This window comes from Scyliorhinus canicula, chromosome 2 (assembly GCF_902713615.1).
Source record: "Scyliorhinus canicula chromosome 2, sScyCan1.1, whole genome shotgun sequence".
In the NCBI taxonomy this organism is placed as follows: Eukaryota; Metazoa; Chordata; class Chondrichthyes; order Carcharhiniformes; family Scyliorhinidae; genus Scyliorhinus; species Scyliorhinus canicula.
In genome coordinates, this window is record NC_052147.1 from 93,518,659 (window position 1) to 93,536,904 (window position 18,246).

General features: G+C 44.6%; 1 protein-coding gene across 1 annotated transcript; it reads left to right on the forward strand.

Annotated features, from left to right (window-relative positions):
• Nucleotides 1-1,722: 1,722 nt before the first annotated feature.
• LOC119962393 (EEF1A lysine methyltransferase 3-like) lies at nucleotides 1,723-17,120 on the forward strand. Its single transcript, XM_038790358.1, has 4 exons — nucleotides 1,723-1,800; nucleotides 2,553-2,785; nucleotides 7,593-7,704; nucleotides 16,205-17,120. The coding sequence occupies exons 2-4, from the start codon at nucleotides 2,660-2,662 to the stop codon at nucleotides 16,606-16,608; spliced, it is 642 nt and encodes a 213-aa protein (XP_038646286.1). The 5' UTR covers nucleotides 1,723-1,800; nucleotides 2,553-2,659; the 3' UTR covers nucleotides 16,609-17,120.
• The last annotated feature ends 1,126 nt before the right edge of the window (nucleotides 17,121-18,246 follow it).

Here is an 18,246-nt window from a genome sequence, read left to right on the forward strand (position 1 = left end):
TTACTCATAAAATTACGAACAGCGAGATTTGTTCCCACTCAATATATGAATGAACTTTAAACTACTATTCCAGTTGAATCGATCACTTTTTAAATATACTGATAGCACTAAAAACTGAAGTAAGGTTCTTACTTAGAATTAGAGTGAAACTCCGTGCAATAAGGAGAAATTTATCTTTCTCCCCGGGATCTGAAATCTAGATTTGAAGCCTAAAACAGTGCTCACTGGGGACTTGTTTTCAATATTATGATTTAATTCGGATTGGCGAAACGTGATGGTGCTCGATGGAAAGCTACTTACACTGTTTATATCGATTTGCTTTTGCCTATGCCTCATCCGGACCATGGGAAGCTGCTACACACTTCGCGCGAAAACATGGTCAAGTAATGGCTTTTCACAATGATGTGAGCCTCAGCTCCACAATCGGAGCATCGCGAGGGTGGGTGGGGGACTTGCTGAAACCACCACTTTCAAAATGTTGGCAATTTTGTCACTCTTAAATTTTGATATCATCATTTCTGATGTGTTGGAGAACATGGTATGGGATGATTTAGCCCGTGAGTCAACATAGCTTGAACAATGGGCTTATTCATGGGGATCTGCTGGTGAATACATAGCAAGATATGATGATCTGAGGTCAAGGCCTCAATGATATTGTTCGGAAAATGTAGAGGTTCTGATTGCAGATTTCTATCAAAGCAGCAGGTACCCGGTGATACAAGGATTCCAACTAGGTGCAAACTTGAGGGACCATTCTGAATGTTTGGTAGTTCTAGTCTTTGCTTAAAGGCACCCGAAACCTCATTCTGACTAGGTTTTCCGGTTAATGCTCCACAGAACATATGCATGCAGCAGAACAGAGTGTTCAACTTCCATGTTCGCCACTCACGGCCGACAATGAAGTGCGTGTTTGCCTTGAAGAAGAATCAGTTACCGAGAGGTTCTCCCCCAAGCTTTGTATACCCGAAAGTGAGTACTCTGGAAAACGACCGTCTTCTTCGCCACCACACACCTTTGCTGCAGTTGTTTAGCGGATGACTTCAAAAACGGAGTTGTCGACCAGTGAGGCTGTCAAAAAGAGATGCAACTTAATCTGGAATATTAAGCTTCACCACGAAATAAGGGGCGATGGGTAGATGATAAGTCGCCCAACTAATATGTAATGAAGAGGCACTCCTTCAACATACTGAATGAAATAAAAACGATTTCAGTTTCTTTGTGAATTATATTTGATATTTTTTAAATAGAGGATTGGTGAGAACAGAGGTTATTCTAACCTGATTTTTATTAAGGTGAAATAAGTCTTTGGGTGGCGACTGCAGTTAAAATATTTTGAGGTTCTTAAAGAGTGCTGGGTCTCCCATTGAACAGCAAAACTCAAGTGTAAGGATTGGAAGCGTAACAGATGTTCTGCGATCGTAAATGAAAAGCCTGGGCGCGAATTAATATCAGTCTGGCCTTCCAGTTTGTCAGTCGGTCGGCCTGAAGTAACTGCTCACTCGGTGGCTAGAATTCCTGGCAATTGATTTGAGGAAAATAAATAACGCTCCACGGCCACCACAAAGTAATCACATCACTGATTTGTCAGCACTTCCAGTTTATGCTTATTTCCCCCTCATTGGTCACAGGACGTGATCTTGCGATGATGAATGCAGAATTTGCTATTTTTAACTCAGGCGAGATTTTGACAGGTTAAAACTGGGGTACGAGCTCACCGCGATCCAGTGGACTTCTGGTCAGTCTGTGTGAGGCATCGGGACTGAAACAGACGAAGTGAAACATCGCCGCAGCGACAGTGAAGTGAGTTCCAGAGCTTCCTTACTATAGCTTAATTTCGAATAGTACATTTTGTCCACTTTGCCTTGCGCTGCTGCTTCTCTGCTGAATTCAGCCTCTTATTCAACAATTAGCAGGAGAGAGGCTGAGAATCCACCGTTTAATATTATGTACCAAACCGGTGAATGGTCGAATAAAGTTAAATTGTGTAACACAGATGAAGATGCGTCGCAAATTGGTTAAAATACGAAAAACGAAGTTAAAAAAAACAATGTCCCTAATTAAATATATTCTTATCCACTCCTCCACGGAGGCGGCCAGTTAACTCAAGGCTCGTAGCACAGACTGGTTGGAAACACCAATAAACAGAGCAAAAGATAGCCCTGGCCCTCTTGGTTCCTGCAGCAGTTGTTCTAAGGACTCGGGGCACCTTAGCTAACTTTCGGACTCTACCGACGTTTGCCCAAGTGTGCATTGGTCTGCAAGTCCAAGGGCCTTATTATCTAACGGTTAGTTCAGGAATCTAATGTTGTTATGGATTTCGAAGATGCAGTTCCAAATTAGGTTTAACGGCCAAAGGTAGGTTCAGGATGAATTTTGTAAGTAATTTTATTTGACATTTGCCATCATATTAAATTGCAAAGACGTCTCCTGTGTTTTGTTGTCGGTTCTTTATGCGACATTCCGAGGCCAGAGCGCAGCTACATCGTGCAATGATGCAGCATTTCGACATCAGAGTTGGAGACGTCTTCTTTGATATATTTCTTTAATCCTAGGTAAAGAAAAAGACAAGTGGAGCGGAATCTGATACAAAAAAAGAATCCACTCCTAAAGGAAGCTGTTTGGAGTTCGGGAAGGAAGAGTCCATTCGAAGTGATAGACAATGAGCTTAATCGAGAACAAAGATCGGACGCTGGAAGAGCAGAAGCATGACTTTTGTGGTCACTCTTTAAATATCACGATGTTTAAAGGAGCTTCTTTAGGTGTATCTGCGTACGTTTGGGGTCCTGTAAGTTCAAAGCCAGTTTATATATCAATGGCTTGGTTTCAAAAGTACATTCTTGAACAATGGCAACATCTTTGCAATTCACCCTTGCAATTTAGCTGCACTTGCCTGGAGTATGTGAATATAGATCCCCAGAATCAGCTCCCGGGTCTGACTCAGGGTCCCGATGATATCAGCACTTTAATGCCCCACCGTGGGTCTGACGGAGCCAGGGACCCGGGTTCAATTCCGGCCTGGGGTGACTGCATGGAGTATGCACTTTCTGCCTGTGGCTGCGTGGGTTTCCTCCGGGTGCTCCGGTTTCCTTCCACAGTCCAACGATTGCAGGTTAGCTGGATTGGCCATGATCTTTTTGAGAAAGGGCCGGGAGTGGGCCCGGGTTGGGTGCTCTTTCGGAGGGTGAGTGCAGACACTATAAACCGAACGGCCTCCTTCTTCACTGTACTGCTTGGGCTCCGCAGGATGGATGTCCAACAGGATGGGATTTCTAAACTGGCATGCTTTCAACATGTGTGGAAGCCCAATCGTTGAGCAAGTGTTTGTGATCTGCGATTGCATATTTTGCACACCATAAGCGCTGTCCAGGAAAACTTCTTTATTCTAACTCGGAGCGTGCCATTGGACATGTTACCTGAACCCTTAAGGGAAGCGGGTAGTCTGGATTTCAAAGCACAGGCCCATGGTAACGGTATACTCCGACTGCGCTTCTCACAATCCTTTTCAAATCCCTCCTTTCTCGTTTGTCCAATCGCTTTTAGCCCGACCATCCCACATGACATTTGCTCTCCTCCATCCTGGCCTTTTGCACATGTTTAATTTCAATGCTGCACCTTTGGCCGCCCGCCTTCGGCCACTAAGGAACTGATATCTAAAATTCCCTCCCTAAATATCTTCGCGGCTCTATCCTCTTTTTAAAAAAAAACGCATTTTATTCAAACTTGTATCAAAGTAGGTTACAGCAAATAAACACCCCGGAAACATTCTCCCCAACAATCAACTATATAGTTTGTACAGATTGTTCTCCTTTTTCACCCCCCCCCTCCCCATCACGCACCCTCCCCCCCCCCCCCCCCCCTCCTGCGACAAACAGCTCCTCAAACACGGTCACAAACATCCCCCACCTTTTCTAAAATTCCCTTCCTGAGGCCCTTAACTCATACTTTATCTTCTCTTTTAAAAAAAAAAATTTTATTAATGTATTTGCAAAAGTTTTATAACGAATAGAAAAACAATAACATTAACATGGTAAAATGAACATTTCCCCACCCGACCCAATGTTCACACACCTCAACCATCTAACACCTATCCGCCCGACCCCCCCCCCCCCCCCCCTTTCGGATTGCTGCTTCTGCTGATATTTTAATTTTCCCTGAGAAAGTCGACAAACGGCTGCCACCTCCGAGAGAACCCCAACATTGAGCCTCTCAAGGCAAGCTTTATTTTCTCAAGTCTGAGAAACCCAGCCATGTCACTAATCCAGGTCTCTACACTCGGGGGCTTTGAGTCCCTTCATATTAAAAGGATCCGTCTCCAGGCTACCAGGGAGGCAAAGGCCAGGACATCGGCCTCTTTCACCCCCGACTCTTCTGACACTCCATAGATCGCTACCTTTGGACTCGGCACCACCCGTGTTTCGAACACCATGGACATTACCTTCGCAAACCCCTGCCAAAGCCCTCTGAGCTTCAGGCATGCCCAAAACATGTGGACACGGTTTGCTGCGGTTGGCGCTATCCTATTTTAAGATGCACATAACAGCTTCCCTCTTTTACTTGATCTCTCCTAAAAACAAAATCTGATGTGCCTTGATTTTGAATGTTTTTTCACATAAAGCTGGTGGGAGGTTGAGCTGTGCAGAGGATACAGAGATCCTTCAGTGTGATTTGGACACGTTGAACAAATGGACAAAGGAATGATAGAAAAACACGGGAAAACAGATTAAGATCTGAATGACCATAAATTAGGAGAGGGGAATGTGCAACAAGGCCTTAATATCCTGGTACACCAGTCATGGAAGACAAACATGCAGGTGCAGCAGGTGGTAAAGAAGGAAAATGGTTCGTTGACCTTCATAGCGGGAGGATTCGAGAAGAGGAATAGGGATGACTTGCTGCAATTATACAGGGCCTTGGTGAGGCTACACCAGGAATACTGCATGCAGTTTTGGTCTCCTCACCTGAGAAAGGATGTTCTTGCTCTAGAGGTTTACCAGACTGAATCGTGGGGTTGCAAACTGATGTATGAGAGGTTGAGTTGGTTAGAACTGTATTTACTGGAGTTCAGCAGAATGAGGGGGGATCTCTTAGAAACCTATAAAGTTCTAACAGGCCGAGACAGGTTAGGTGCAAGAAGGAAGTTCCCGATAGTAGTGGTGTCCAGTACCAGGGGTCACAGTCTGAGGATCCAGGGTAGACCATTTAGGACCGCAATGAGGAGCCGTTTCTTCACCCAGAGAGCTGTCAGCCTGTGGAATTCGCCATTACAAAAAGCAGTTGAGGCCAAAATACTTCAAGGAGCAGTTAGATATGGCACTTGGGATGTACGAGGACACCCAGGGGGAAGGTGGCATCAGCCTACTGAGTTAAATGGTCAGCCATGGTCATAATGAATGGCGGAACTGGCTCGGAGGGCTGAATGGCCTCCTCTTGCTCGTATTTTCTATGTTTCTATGACAACGCATCGAAAAACTCTCTTGGGACGTTTAGATATCTTGAAGGTGCTATGTAAATGCACAATGTTGCTTTAGTTGTTGACGAACAGCCTGTGTTTAGTAATGAAGCTTTGGAGGGGGACTTATGACCAGCTAGTTAGGAGAGGAAGGTGTCTCTAAAAAGCAAAGAGCGGCATTTATGTAATGCACTGTTCATGTCACACAAGCTAGACAAAAATACAAAAATATTTATTACAATGCACACACTTAATGAGTTTCGATTACGTTTCCATGAAATATCTGGAAATGCAAATAAGAAAATTGGCCATCCTGAAGTGGCCTAGGTCTGATGTGACTCCCCACTCTTCCCCCCACAACAAGTGTTTCACTCTTACATACTCTTTGATGTGGTTATCTTGAAAAGCCTCTTAGATCTACTCAAGTGTCCAAAAGGAAAGTCGCCTTCATTTTGCTAGACAAGTGGCGATGTGACTTGGATGCCGCTCTCTCCGACTGCATCCACACCTTTAAAGTGTTGTTACTATTGTCACCAAGTACATAACATGCAATAAGTTTGCACCCTTTACAAGAAAGTAAACTCTTATACAATTCTACTCTTAGAATGCAGCTATAGCCTACGCAAAGTCCATTCGCTTGCACAAAGTTAAAATCGGTCCATTTATTTCCCATTCAGAGTTTCGAATCACTCGTCGAATGCAATTCCAATCTTTGCTTCCCTCCTATCGCTGTGCTGATTTTTGTATATGGTGAACCAAACTGTGAAATATTAACAAAGCTAGAGCCCCCGCAGCGAACAGTAACTTTTAAAGAAAAGTTTGAATACCCAGTGACTGATGGATTACATGGCAACATTTCACATTTTAACACTTCAACGGTAACAAACAAATTGAAATAAACATTGAGTAGACATTAGTTAATAGACAACGGGTATACAAAGCAACAGAAAATATATCGCCCCTTAACCATCGAACAAAAGCAAAACCCCACTCCACGTTTATATGTTAAACTACACTCTTAACAGCGATGAGTCTAAAGTTACCACAAGCTCCAACAGTCTTATTTGTCCCCCTTTTGCTGAGGCGTAGTGTCCAATGCCCATCCAAAGTCATTTCACTCGGTCTGTCGAGAATCCCCAAACTGACTTCCAGCAGTAAGGTCCATTCCGGCGACTCACCGAGTTGCATCAGAGCGAACCTTCCAGTTCTTGAAATCGCCTGTTCGACGAAAAAATGATCTCCCTTCAACATCGTGCCGAACAGATAATGGCATATTTGCACTGCTGTTCGAAGCAACTGCTGTGTCCTTGTTCTCCTCCCCTGGACTCTCGCTTCCTCTGAGTCAGAAAGCCTGTAAGCAGCAAAAGCAGCTGTTCTCTCTCTCCCTCCCCCCCCCCCCCCCCCCCCCACTTGCGTCCAGTTGTGAAAGCTCTTTCTTGGTTTTGAATAGTAATTGTCCTGGGTCCCTTGTTCACATGGTACCAGGTCAAACAGGCTGATTATCGAGCAAGAGTAGTAGAAGGTCGTGTGGCCCTCTCCACAACACAATTTTACCTCGAATTAGAAGAAACATTCCAAAACATCACCATCTTTGCTGGTTTAGCTCGGTTGGCTAGACAGCTGGTTTGTGATGCAGAACATAGGCCATCAAAGCGGGTTCAATTCCCTTACTAATTTAGAATTCAGAATTCTGCCTCAGTGTACCCGAACAGGCGTCGGAATGTGGCGACTGAGGGCTTTTCACAGTAGTCTCATTGCAGTGTTAATGTAAGCCTACTTGTGACAATAAAGGTTATTTATTCATTTTATTTTTATTTTATCTTTGAAATCAGAGACTTGTAATAGTAGATGATTGGTGCTTAAGGGAATGAGGGGCAAAATCGGGTGGAATACTTTGCTTTTCATTATATTTTCTTTGGTTTTCCTTCGATTTCGTCTCCTCCACTCATACCATCACACTCAGAAGGCAACTTGTGTGCACGATTCCACCAAAGTGGCTCTGATCTATATTCATTAAGAAACTTGAGGGGTCGTTTAAAAACTCCTCCAACCCAGCGATCATCATTTACTCCCGTTTCCCACATTGTGCATGTGATCTGTGTACTTTGGAAAGCGATTAACATAATGATTGTTTTGATTTCAGGGGCTTGTACTTTGTCAGTACTTTCAGGATGAGAAGTTTGATTTTACTGGGAAGAAGGTGCTTGAACTAGGATCTGGAACCGGAATTGTAGGGATTTTGGCAGTGCTTCTGGGTAAGTTAATTCAGAAAATCATAAAATGTTCACAGCACAAATGGAGGCCGTTCGGCCTGTCCTGTTCGCTCTGGCACTCTGACAGAGCAATTCTCATCGTGCCACTCCTTTACCCTGCATGTTTCCCTTCATTTTGAAAATGATCCAATTCCTTCTTTGAACACTTGATCTGGAACCGGAATTGTAGGGATTTTGGCAGTGCTTCTGGGTAAGTTAATTCAGAAAATCATAAAATGTTCACAGCACAAATGGAGGCCGTTCGGCCTGTCCTGTTCGCTCTGGCACTCTGACAGAGCAATTCTCATCGTGCCACTCCTTTACCCTGCATGTTTCCCTTCATTTTGAAAATGATCCAATTCCTTCTTTGAACACTTCAAGTGGCCCTACCTCCATCGCACTATCGGGTAGTTCTTTTCATATTGTAAACATCAACTGTGTAGAAAAGATTTTCCTTCATCTCACCATTGTTCTTTTTTGCCAATTAGTTCAAATCTATGTCCTATCATACTGGGTCCTTCCATTCACGTGAACAGTTTATCTTCATGTACTTTATCCAGAATACCTGTATGAAATCACCCCTTAACGTTCTCTTCTCAAAGGAAAAGGACCCCACCTTCTTCAATTGTGTAATTGAACTTCCTCATCCCTGAAGCCAATCACATAGCCTTTCCTGCACTCTCCCTTATATCTTCACATCCCTCCTATAACATGGTGCCCAGAACCAGATCCAACATGTAGTTAAGACCAAATGAAATGAAAAATGAAATGAAAATTGCTTATTGTCACGAGTAGGCTTCAATGAAGTTACTGTGAAAAGCCGCTAGTCGCCACATTCCGGCGCCTGTCCGGGGAGGCAGAATCAATGGGAGAATGGTAAGCTTGTGTGATGCGTTGTGCTGAGTTCACCACACTCTGCAGTTCCTTGCGATCTTGGACCGAGCAGTTGCCATACCAAGCTGTAATGCAGCCGGATAAGATGTTCTCTATGGCACATCTGTAGAAGTTTGTGAGAGTCGATGCAGACATGCCAACTTTCATTAGTGTCCGTCAGACATAGAGTCATTATTGGGCTTTCTTGACTGTTGCATCAACGTGAGTGGACCAGGACAGACTGTTGGTGACCCCCATGAACTTAAAGCTATCCATCATCTCCACTTCGGAGCCATTGATGTCGACAGGGTGTATGTTGTACTATGCTTCTTGAAGTCAATGATCAGTTCCTTGGTCTTTCCAACATTTAGTGAGAGGTTGCTTTCGGTACACCATGCAATCAAGTGATCTGTCTCCCTTCTGTAGTCTGATTCGTCATTGTTTGAGATACGTCCCACCACAGTCATATCATCTGCAAACTTATTGATTGAATTGGAGTTGAATCTTGCCACACTGTCGTGTGTGTACAGGGAGTACAGTAGAGTCTGAGCACACATCCTTGTACCAGTGTACAAACCGGTGCTTTGTACATATTTAGCATAACTTCTTTAATTTTGTGCTGGATGTCCCTATTGATAAAGACAAGGATTCCATATGCTTTACTTTCCGCTCTCACATCATGTTCTGCCACTGTTAATTATTTCTGCAGGTATGCAGCTAGGTCCTTCTGCTCCTAAGCCCTTTTTAGAATTGTACCACTTATTTTATATTGCCTCTCTGCACTCTCCCCAGCAAAACAAATCACACTTTTCTGCGTTAAGTTTAATCTGTCACTTGTTTGTCCATCTCACAAACCTTTCTATGTCCGTTCTAAGTTCTATGATATCCAACTGATGGTTCATAATACTTCCAAGTTTCGTATCATATGAAAATTTTAAGATTGCACCTGTGCACCATGTCAATACCATCAATATATATCAGGAATAGACCCTAATGGACCTTGCGGAACTCCACTCTTAACCTGCTTCCAGTCAAAATGTCAAACAATCGCCATTAGCACTTAAAGACTGTCACTCAACCAAATTCATATCCATATTGCTACTATCCATTCTATTCCTAGATTGCTTACTTTGCTCAGAGATCCATTCAGTGGCACCTCATCAAATGCCTTTTGGAACTCCATGTACACCTCAGGACAGCACGGTGACACATTGGTTAGCACTGCTACCTGTGTTCTATTCTGGCTTTGAGTGACTGTGTGGAGTTTGTGCATTCTCCCCGTGTCTGCATGGGTTTCTGCTGGGTGTTCTGGTTTCCTCTCACAGTCCAAATATGTGCAGGTTAGGTCGATTGGCCGTCAGAAAGAAATGTTCCTTGGTCTCCAGAGATGTGCAGGTTTTGTGTGGTTATGGGGATAGTGTGGGGGAGTGGGTCTAGGTATGGTGTTCTTTCAGAGGGGCTGTGCAGACTCTATGGGACGAATGGCCTCCTTCTACATTATAGGTATTCTGTGATTCTATGGTGATTAATAGTATTACCTTCATCAACTCTTTCTTCTACTTCATCCTATAACTCAACTAGGTCAGTTATGTACAATTTTATGTGCCATATTTTCTTAATTAACTTCCATTTTCCAAAGCAACAATTAAATTTGTTTGGAATTATTGTTTCTAAAAGCTTTCCCACCAGATATGTTCAACTGACTGACCTGTAGTTGCTGGGCTTATCTTTATGCCCTTTCTTAAGCAACGTTGTAATTTGCAATTCAGCAGTCTTCTGGAACTACACTTGAGTCCATGGAAGAATGGATAATTCGAAGCAGTTATTCTCCAATTTCCATTTTTATTTTCTTCCATATCCCTGGATGAATTTCACCTGATCCTGGTGGCTTATTAAAGATAAGTATGGACAACCTATCCAATGCAGCCTCTTTGTTCATTTTGAGCCCTTCAAGTGGTGCGTGGTGGCACAGGGGTTAGCACTGCTGCCTCCGCATCAGGGGCACAATTTCAATTCTGGCCTTGGGTGACTGTCTGTGTGGAGTTTATACTTTCTCCCCATACCAACGTGTTTCTTCTGGGTGCTCTAGTTTCCTCCCACAATCCAAAGATCTTCAGATTAGGTTGGGTTACCGGGGGAGGGAAGGGAAATGGGCCGAGGGAGGGTACACTTTCAGAAGATTGGTGAAGGGTCAATGGGCCGAATGGTTTCCTTCTGTACTGTATGCATTCTAGCTGTCTGAACTATCTGCTGTTTCATTGTGATTTATGAAGCATTTTCTTCCTTGGTAAAGGCAGATGAAGGAATTAATTTAATGTCTCATGTCCCCTACCTTCATGCATAAATCCCCTTGTGGGTCCCCAGTCTCTCTCTCCCCCCCCCCCCTCCCCACCCCCCCCCCCCCCCCCCCCCTCCCCGTCCTCTTTTTTACCGCAATCTTACTATAAATTTGCCTATGGATGATTTCTGGATATGATTTTATATTAGTTTCCACTCTTTTCATACTCTCCCTTTGCTTAGTGTCTATTTCTATGTTTGCCATTCATAGTACTCACTTTCTTCAAGCCATACATAGTGCACATGACTATTATGCTGATTATTATGCTTAGTTCCTATCCAACTGTAATTATATAAACTGCATCTGCACAAAAGTCGACTGATTACTCGTTAAATTACACATTGCAATAATTTTAAACCATTGTACTGACCACATTGTACAATTCATTAGCTAATTGCTTATTGGTCTTTGTGGTCAGCATTCTGATTTCTGCTGCCGGATGCCATTCTATAGTTTGTATATATGATGTCTATCACAATAGTTACAATTTGTTTTTCTTTTTCAAAATATATTTAGAGTACCCAATTCATTTTTTCCAATTAAGGGGCAATTTAGCATGGCCAATCCACCTACCCTGCACATCTTTGGGTTGTGGGGGCGAAACCCACGCAAGCACGGGGAGAATGTGCAAACTCCACACAGACAGTGACCCAGAGCTGGGATCGAACGTGAGACCTCGACGCCGTGAGGCATCAGGGCTAACCCACTGTGCCACCGTGCTGCCCACAATAGTTACTTTTTAGTTGTCACCAGCTATAATTAATATTCGTAGTACTTATGCCTACAGTAACACTTCATGCTGCAAACCACTATAATCATTGTGCAATGTGCAAGTCACCAAAAGCAACAGCCCATATTTCATACACCTAATTACCCTTGCTTGTGCTTAACAATTTACTATTGGTTATTGCTACTTCTAAAATAAATAATATCCATTATGTGATTGTTTCTGCAGTTATTATTCGTAAGGAATGTCTCTATAATTACTATTTGTAATGTTTCTCATTCTAGTTCTGTTTATAACAGTAACCCCAATTGTTGTGCTTCACTGCCTCACCATTAAGTATTTATTCTTATAATAAAAAGGGATAGCCTTTTCCTGTGTAGGCACTGCTTATTCGAACAGGTGTCTTCTCCTGTGTAGCAGATCGTTTCTCTTGTTTTCAGAACTCTCCTTCTACCCTCTTTGCCTGCTTACACATTCTAGATATTTTCACAGTTGACTATTGACATGACAGTGGTCACCTCAGTTGCAATGCTCCTTGCTCTCACTCTAACCTATCTCGCTCTGAATTTGCAGCATTCCGTTCTTTCGGACCCGTGCCCCACCTTCCCCTGGACCATGATCTGACCAATCATCAACCAACCATCATTTTCAAGATTGTCGCTGACCTTATCTATTCTGGAGACCTTCCTTCCACAGCCTCTTCATTAAACTTGCTGTTTTATATACTGATTATTGCCTCACAAAGGCTGATCACCAAAACCACTATCCCCCTCCCTCCAACATCTCTTACCTTACCCTTGACAATAACCATGCTGCTGAATATCAAACCATCAATTCCAAAGACTGTCACTGACCTCATCTGCTCTGGTGATCTTCTGTCCAACATTCCCACTAATTGTCCACCAAACACATACACATTGGGCTGGATTCTCCATTCCTGTGTCCACGTGCTGGTACCAACAGAGGATCTGTGGTGTTTCATGATGGAAAAATCAGCACCACATCCACACCGATTCTGCTATCGGCGAGAGGCCAGCACATGTGCCACGTGAAATACCGGCAGAATGCATGCAAAATTGTGGGACAATGGCCGGGCCCATGCTGGTTATGTGAAGGTCTGACAAGCTGCAGCCGCGCGTACATTTACACCCCTCATATGCACCGATCGTGCCAGAAAAGATGTTGCCGGTTGTTCTGGACTGTGTACCCATCCACCGCGACCACACAGCCCACCTACTGGTCACCATGCACTACTCTTCCCAGCCCAGGCAGAAGCCCCCCCCCCCCCCCCCCACCCACCCCGCCACAGCCAGCGGCATGGCTCTCGGCAGATTATGGTGGTGCTGGACACTATCCGTACACCCACTCTCTCTCCACAGCCACTACGCTAAGATCATGACCGCTGAGACCACGTGTGGCCCGTGCCGTCGGGAATTCCGCCCATCGGAGGCGGAGCATCCCGGCTGGGCACAATAATGATATACAAACAGGGTTGTGACTGCTTGTGTCTCAATGACACCGATTGGGAGGGGGCTGAGCATTGCGACCTGGCGTCAAACCGGCATCTTCCACGATTTCGGCGTTTGGAGTCATTCCCCGCCCAATCGCCATTCCCCATTTTGGCATTGGGCAATGGAGAATCCTGCCCATTGTTTCTATCTCAGTCCAAAGCTTCACCAATAGGACTGCCCCATAACACCATAATTATCTATTTTTCACCCTGTCCGTTCTTTTTTTTAAAATGTTTTTCAATTAAGGAACAATTTAGCGTGGCCGATCCACATACTCTGTACATCTTTGATTTGTGGGGGTGAGACCCATGCAAACATAGGGAGATTGTGTAAATCCGCATACATAGCAACCCGGGTCCAGGATCGACCCTAGGTCCTCGGAGCCATGAGGCAGCAGTGGTAACCACTGCACCGCCATGCACCACGTACGTTCAATTTCTCTACACCCCGACCCCTCACCGGTATAGTTTGGGGTCTCTCTATCTTTTCCCTGAACGGAGCCCCAACTAATTGCCAGCGATCATACGGATGTTAAAATTGACACAGTGCCCTTGGGATAGGAACAGTAAATTCGTTCCTCTTTGTAATTTCTGATACTATCTGGCTATACCAATTCCACACTAGTAAAGGATGAACACACGTACATAAACAATGGTCGATCAGGAAAGATAACAGACCAAAATCAGCCTCCCATGCAGCAAGTCAATGTTTTCGGAAATTAACATCGACCTGTTATTTGGGGAATATGTGCAACTCAGTGATACTCTGCAGAAGCATCAAAATAGGCATTGGTCAGATCAAAAAGTAAGCGTGTCTCCTGTTGCCACATAATAAGGTAATTGTTTTTTAATTCTCAGGAAGTATTCATAGCAGAATTATGCAAATTTATTTATTTAACCTACGTGAATCCCTTTTAGATCCAAACTCCTATAGAAGAGTCCAGCTGACTGCTGGTGACTCAACATGACATTAGATCAAGGGCAACAACAGAAAATGATGGATAAACCCACAGGTCTGGGAGCATCTGTGGAGAGTGAAACAGAGTTAACGTTTCAAATTCATATGGCCCTTATACTGACCTGAAGAGGGATACAAATGTTATACATTATAGAGTGGTGGGGGGGGGGGGGGGGGGGGAATGGAATGTCAGTGATAGGTCGGAGCTAAGGAGAGATTGAGAAATATGACATGGACAGAAAACGAAGTGGGTGTTAATGGTGGCATTAAGGACTGAAGTAGAGCTAATGGCATAATGGTAAGAAAGCATGGTGTTAATAGGAGTGATGTGGATATACCGACTTTGGACTGGGGTGGACACAGTAAGAAGTCTTACAACACCAGGTTAAGACCAACAGGTTTGTTTGGAATGACTAGCTTTCGGAGTGCAGCTCCTTCATCAGGTGAGTGGTGAAGGAGCTACGCTCTGAAAACTAGTGATTCCAAGCAAATCAGTTGGACTTTAACCTGGTGATGTAAGACGTCTTACTATGTTAATAAGAGAACAAAGGTCAGTGCTCAGTGGAAGCAAAATTGGACAATAAGGGGCAGATTGCACAGTGTCAATCTCTCCTTAGCTCCCACATTTTTCTGACCTTCCATTCTGCCCCACTCCTTCTCCAAATGTATAATTAAGTACATTTATATCTGTCTTGAGTTATATCGATGGGTCATGCGCCTCAAAATGTTAACTCTCATTCTCTGCCCACAGCCTGCCAGACCTGCCTGACTTTATCTGGCATTTTCTGTTTTTATTCCAGTTCCACCTAAATTGCTTTTATTTATTAGATAAAATAAACAAATCCGGAACCTGTCAATCGAATAGAATCAGAAGTTGCTGTTCGTTCGTAGATGTACCTAGATACTGGGCCACTGTAAAAAATTTCATTCTGGCCGCCTGGTCCCTAATTCAGAATATTTTGATAAATTGATTCAATTATTTTATTGCCTCTCCCCGCAATGTTCATTCATACTTATGTATTTCCTTTTTAAAAAAAAGCTCCATCAATTGAATGATGTTATCAAGAACGCACACAGATGCAGTTTTGGTTCCTTTTCTGTTCATCGTATTAAGTAAACTTTTTAAAAGCTGTTTGATTCAGCAAACCTCCCCCCCCCCCCCCCCCCCCCCGTGGACAACAGCATGGTGAGTAGCACTATGGCTTCACAGCATCATGGTCCCAGGTTCAATACATGGTTTGGGTCACTGTCTGTGCAGAGTCTGCACGTTCTACCCATGTCTGCGTGGGTTTCCTCCGGGTGCTCCGGTTTCCTCCCACAGTCCAAAGATTTGCTGTTAGGTAATTTGGACATACTGAATTCTCCCTCTGTGTACCCGAACAGGCGCCGGAATGAGGCGACTATGGGTTTTTCACACTACCTTCATTGCAGTGTTAGTGTGCCTACTTGTGACAATAAAGATTATTATTACCCCCCCCCCCCCCCCACACACACACACACTTCTCCCCTGTCCAAACACAGAAGAAGATGCCTTTTTGTACAGCCAGTTTTCAGTCCCTTCCTTCGAAGTGCTCGAGGGTCAATCGTTTTGAGTCGGCCTCACGTGAAAAATCGTTGAAAGTGTACTATTATACTGCAGTTTGTAAAGTTCTCGCACCAGTCCCAACGAAAACGTTAGACGAAAGGAAGCAAAATATTTGTTTTCGCAACGCTTCCTCTGCATAGGAAGGAACAGGCGGGGGCGGTGAGCTAAAGATTGCTGTTCCCTCTCATCTTCTTTTAACACTGCAATGTGGTTTAGGAAAAATCTACTTTCACCAGATCTTCTCTGATTCCGACATTGCAGCCAATGTACATTCAGCAGGAACAAGTGGCTGATGTCAGCTGGCATGGTCCTCTACAAAGACGTACGTTGAATAACCTTATGGGCGGCCTCTGCCTAGTTCTTTGGCTCAACGTTACTCCGTGCCGAATGGCCACGAGTTAACACGTCTCTCGAGAATGTTATTGTCATTCCTCTCCCGGTGACCACAGTGCATGTTACAACTCGTGTTTTGCACAATCGCAGCGTAACTGTTATTTGATTCCTTTTGCCAGGCGGAGATGTCACCATGACGGACAGACACAGAATTTTAAGTCAAATAGAATACAACGTCGATGCTAACATCCCAGCCGAGTCCAGGACCCGTTCGAAAATCAGTGCCCTTGCCTGGGGTGCTGACCAGGACAAATATCCAACCGACTTTGATTTCATTCTGGGCTCGGATCTTGTTTACAGCCCATCGCAGTTTCCAGACCTTTTACAAACACTGTTGTATTTCTGCAGCGAAAAAACGACCATCTACTTGTGTTCGAACCTGAACGCCAGAATGGGGGCCTATGATTTCCACAATGAGGTCTTACCAAAGCAGTTCGATAGCGAGTTGCTTCATCAAATCGGAGGGGATTGCATTTACAAATTGACCAAAAAAACATCCCACGAGACGATCGATGGTGTCTGACGCGGGGTGGGGCGGGGGGGAGGGGGGTGGTAGAGAACATCGCTCTTTCACCTCACACCACCGGGGGAATTCACGAGATTTTCTAACTTTTCGGAAAGTCAGTTTGGATAAACTTCCCTTTCAGTTTCCTACCTGTTACAAATATTGGCAATCCATAGTCGGATCCTATATGTTTAACATGTCCGCTCTCCCTTGTGGATAGTTTGCTTTAATAATACTAACATGGTATTTAAATGTGAAAGCCCATAAATACAATGAGTTTCGGGTGCTGCTTCTTCTGGCAAACAAATAACTCGTGCTCATACCCGGAGGGGTGCACTGTTTATATGTCGACGTTATCAAGCCACAACAATAAATAAGATCCCAAAATATAATTTATTCTGTTCTATCCCACTTGTGAACGTGCGGACGTATTGGTATGGAATGCGGCCTTTATAATTGGACAGTAAGAAGTCTTACAACACCAGGTTAAAGTCCAACAGGTTTGTTTCAAAATAAGTATACCTCTTCATTCACCTGAGGAAGGAGCAGTGCTCTGAAAGCTAGTGTTTGAAACAAACCTGTTGGTCTTTAACCTGGTGTTGTAAGACTTCTTACTGCGCTCACCCCAGTCCAACGCCGGCATCTCCACATCATAATTTATAATTGGAAGAAAGGAATTTACCGCTTCTAATATTCGGGCAAAGAGTTCATTGGGGAACTTCGTGAGATCATAAGCGATCAAAAGAAATTACAGCAGGGACAGGCGACTCGGTCCTCGGGCATTCAATAAAATGATCGCTGATCTGATTGCAGTTTTAACATCATGTTCCTGTTTTCGGTCTATAACTCTTAACCTATTACGGGCGGCACGGTAGCACAATGGACGGCACGGTAGCACAGTGGGCGGCACGGTAGCACAATGGACGGCACGGTAGCACAGTGGGCGGCACGGTAGCACAATGGATGGCACGGTAGCACAGTGGGCGGCACGGTAGCACAGTGGATGGCACGGTAGCACAGTGGATGGCACGGTAGCACAATGGACGGCACGGTAGCACAGTGGGCGGCACGGTAGCACAATGGATGGCACGGTAGCACAGTGGATGGCACGGTAGCACAGTGGATGGCACGGTAGCACAATGGACGGCACGGTAGCACAGTGGGCGGCACGGTAGCACAATGGATGGCACGGTAGCACAGTGGATGGCACGGTAGCACAGTGGATGGCACGGTAGCACAGTGGGCGGCACGGTAGCACAATGGATGGCACGGTAGCACAGTGGGCGGCACGGTAGCACAATGGATGGCACGGTAGCACAGTGGATGGCACGGTAGCACAGTGGGCGGCACGGTAGCACAATGGATGGCACGGTAGCACAGTGGGCGGCACGGTAGCACAATGGATGGCACGGTAGCACAGTGGGCGGCACGGTAGCACAATGGACGGTGGAACAATGGGCAACACGGTAGCACAGTGGTTAGCACTTCTATTGCTTTCTGTGCAGGATAATTTCAAGGCCTAATGAACCTCTGAGAATATCCTGCATTCTCCGCACAAAGAAAACATTTGCTCACCATCTACCCTGACAAGGCCCCTCCTCATCTACCCTCCTCCCTACCACCAGAATCGTGCACGCTTCAATAAGATCAGCTCTT

What these genes read in the sequence shown, in the direction of transcription:
- LOC119962393 (XM_038790358.1), top strand. Translation starts at nt 2,660, where the DNA reads ATGAGCTTAATCGAGAACAAAGATCGGACGCTGGAAGAGCAGAAGCAT. An exon ending in CTGCGTACGTTTGGGGTCCT is followed by an intron (nt 2,786 to 7,592) that starts GTAAGTTCAAAG and finishes TTTTGATTTCAG; the next exon opens with GGGCTTGTACTTTGTCAGTA. An exon ending in GATTTTGGCAGTGCTTCTGG is followed by an intron (nt 7,705 to 16,204) that starts GTAAGTTAATTC and finishes TCCTTTTGCCAG; the next exon opens with GCGGAGATGTCACCATGACG.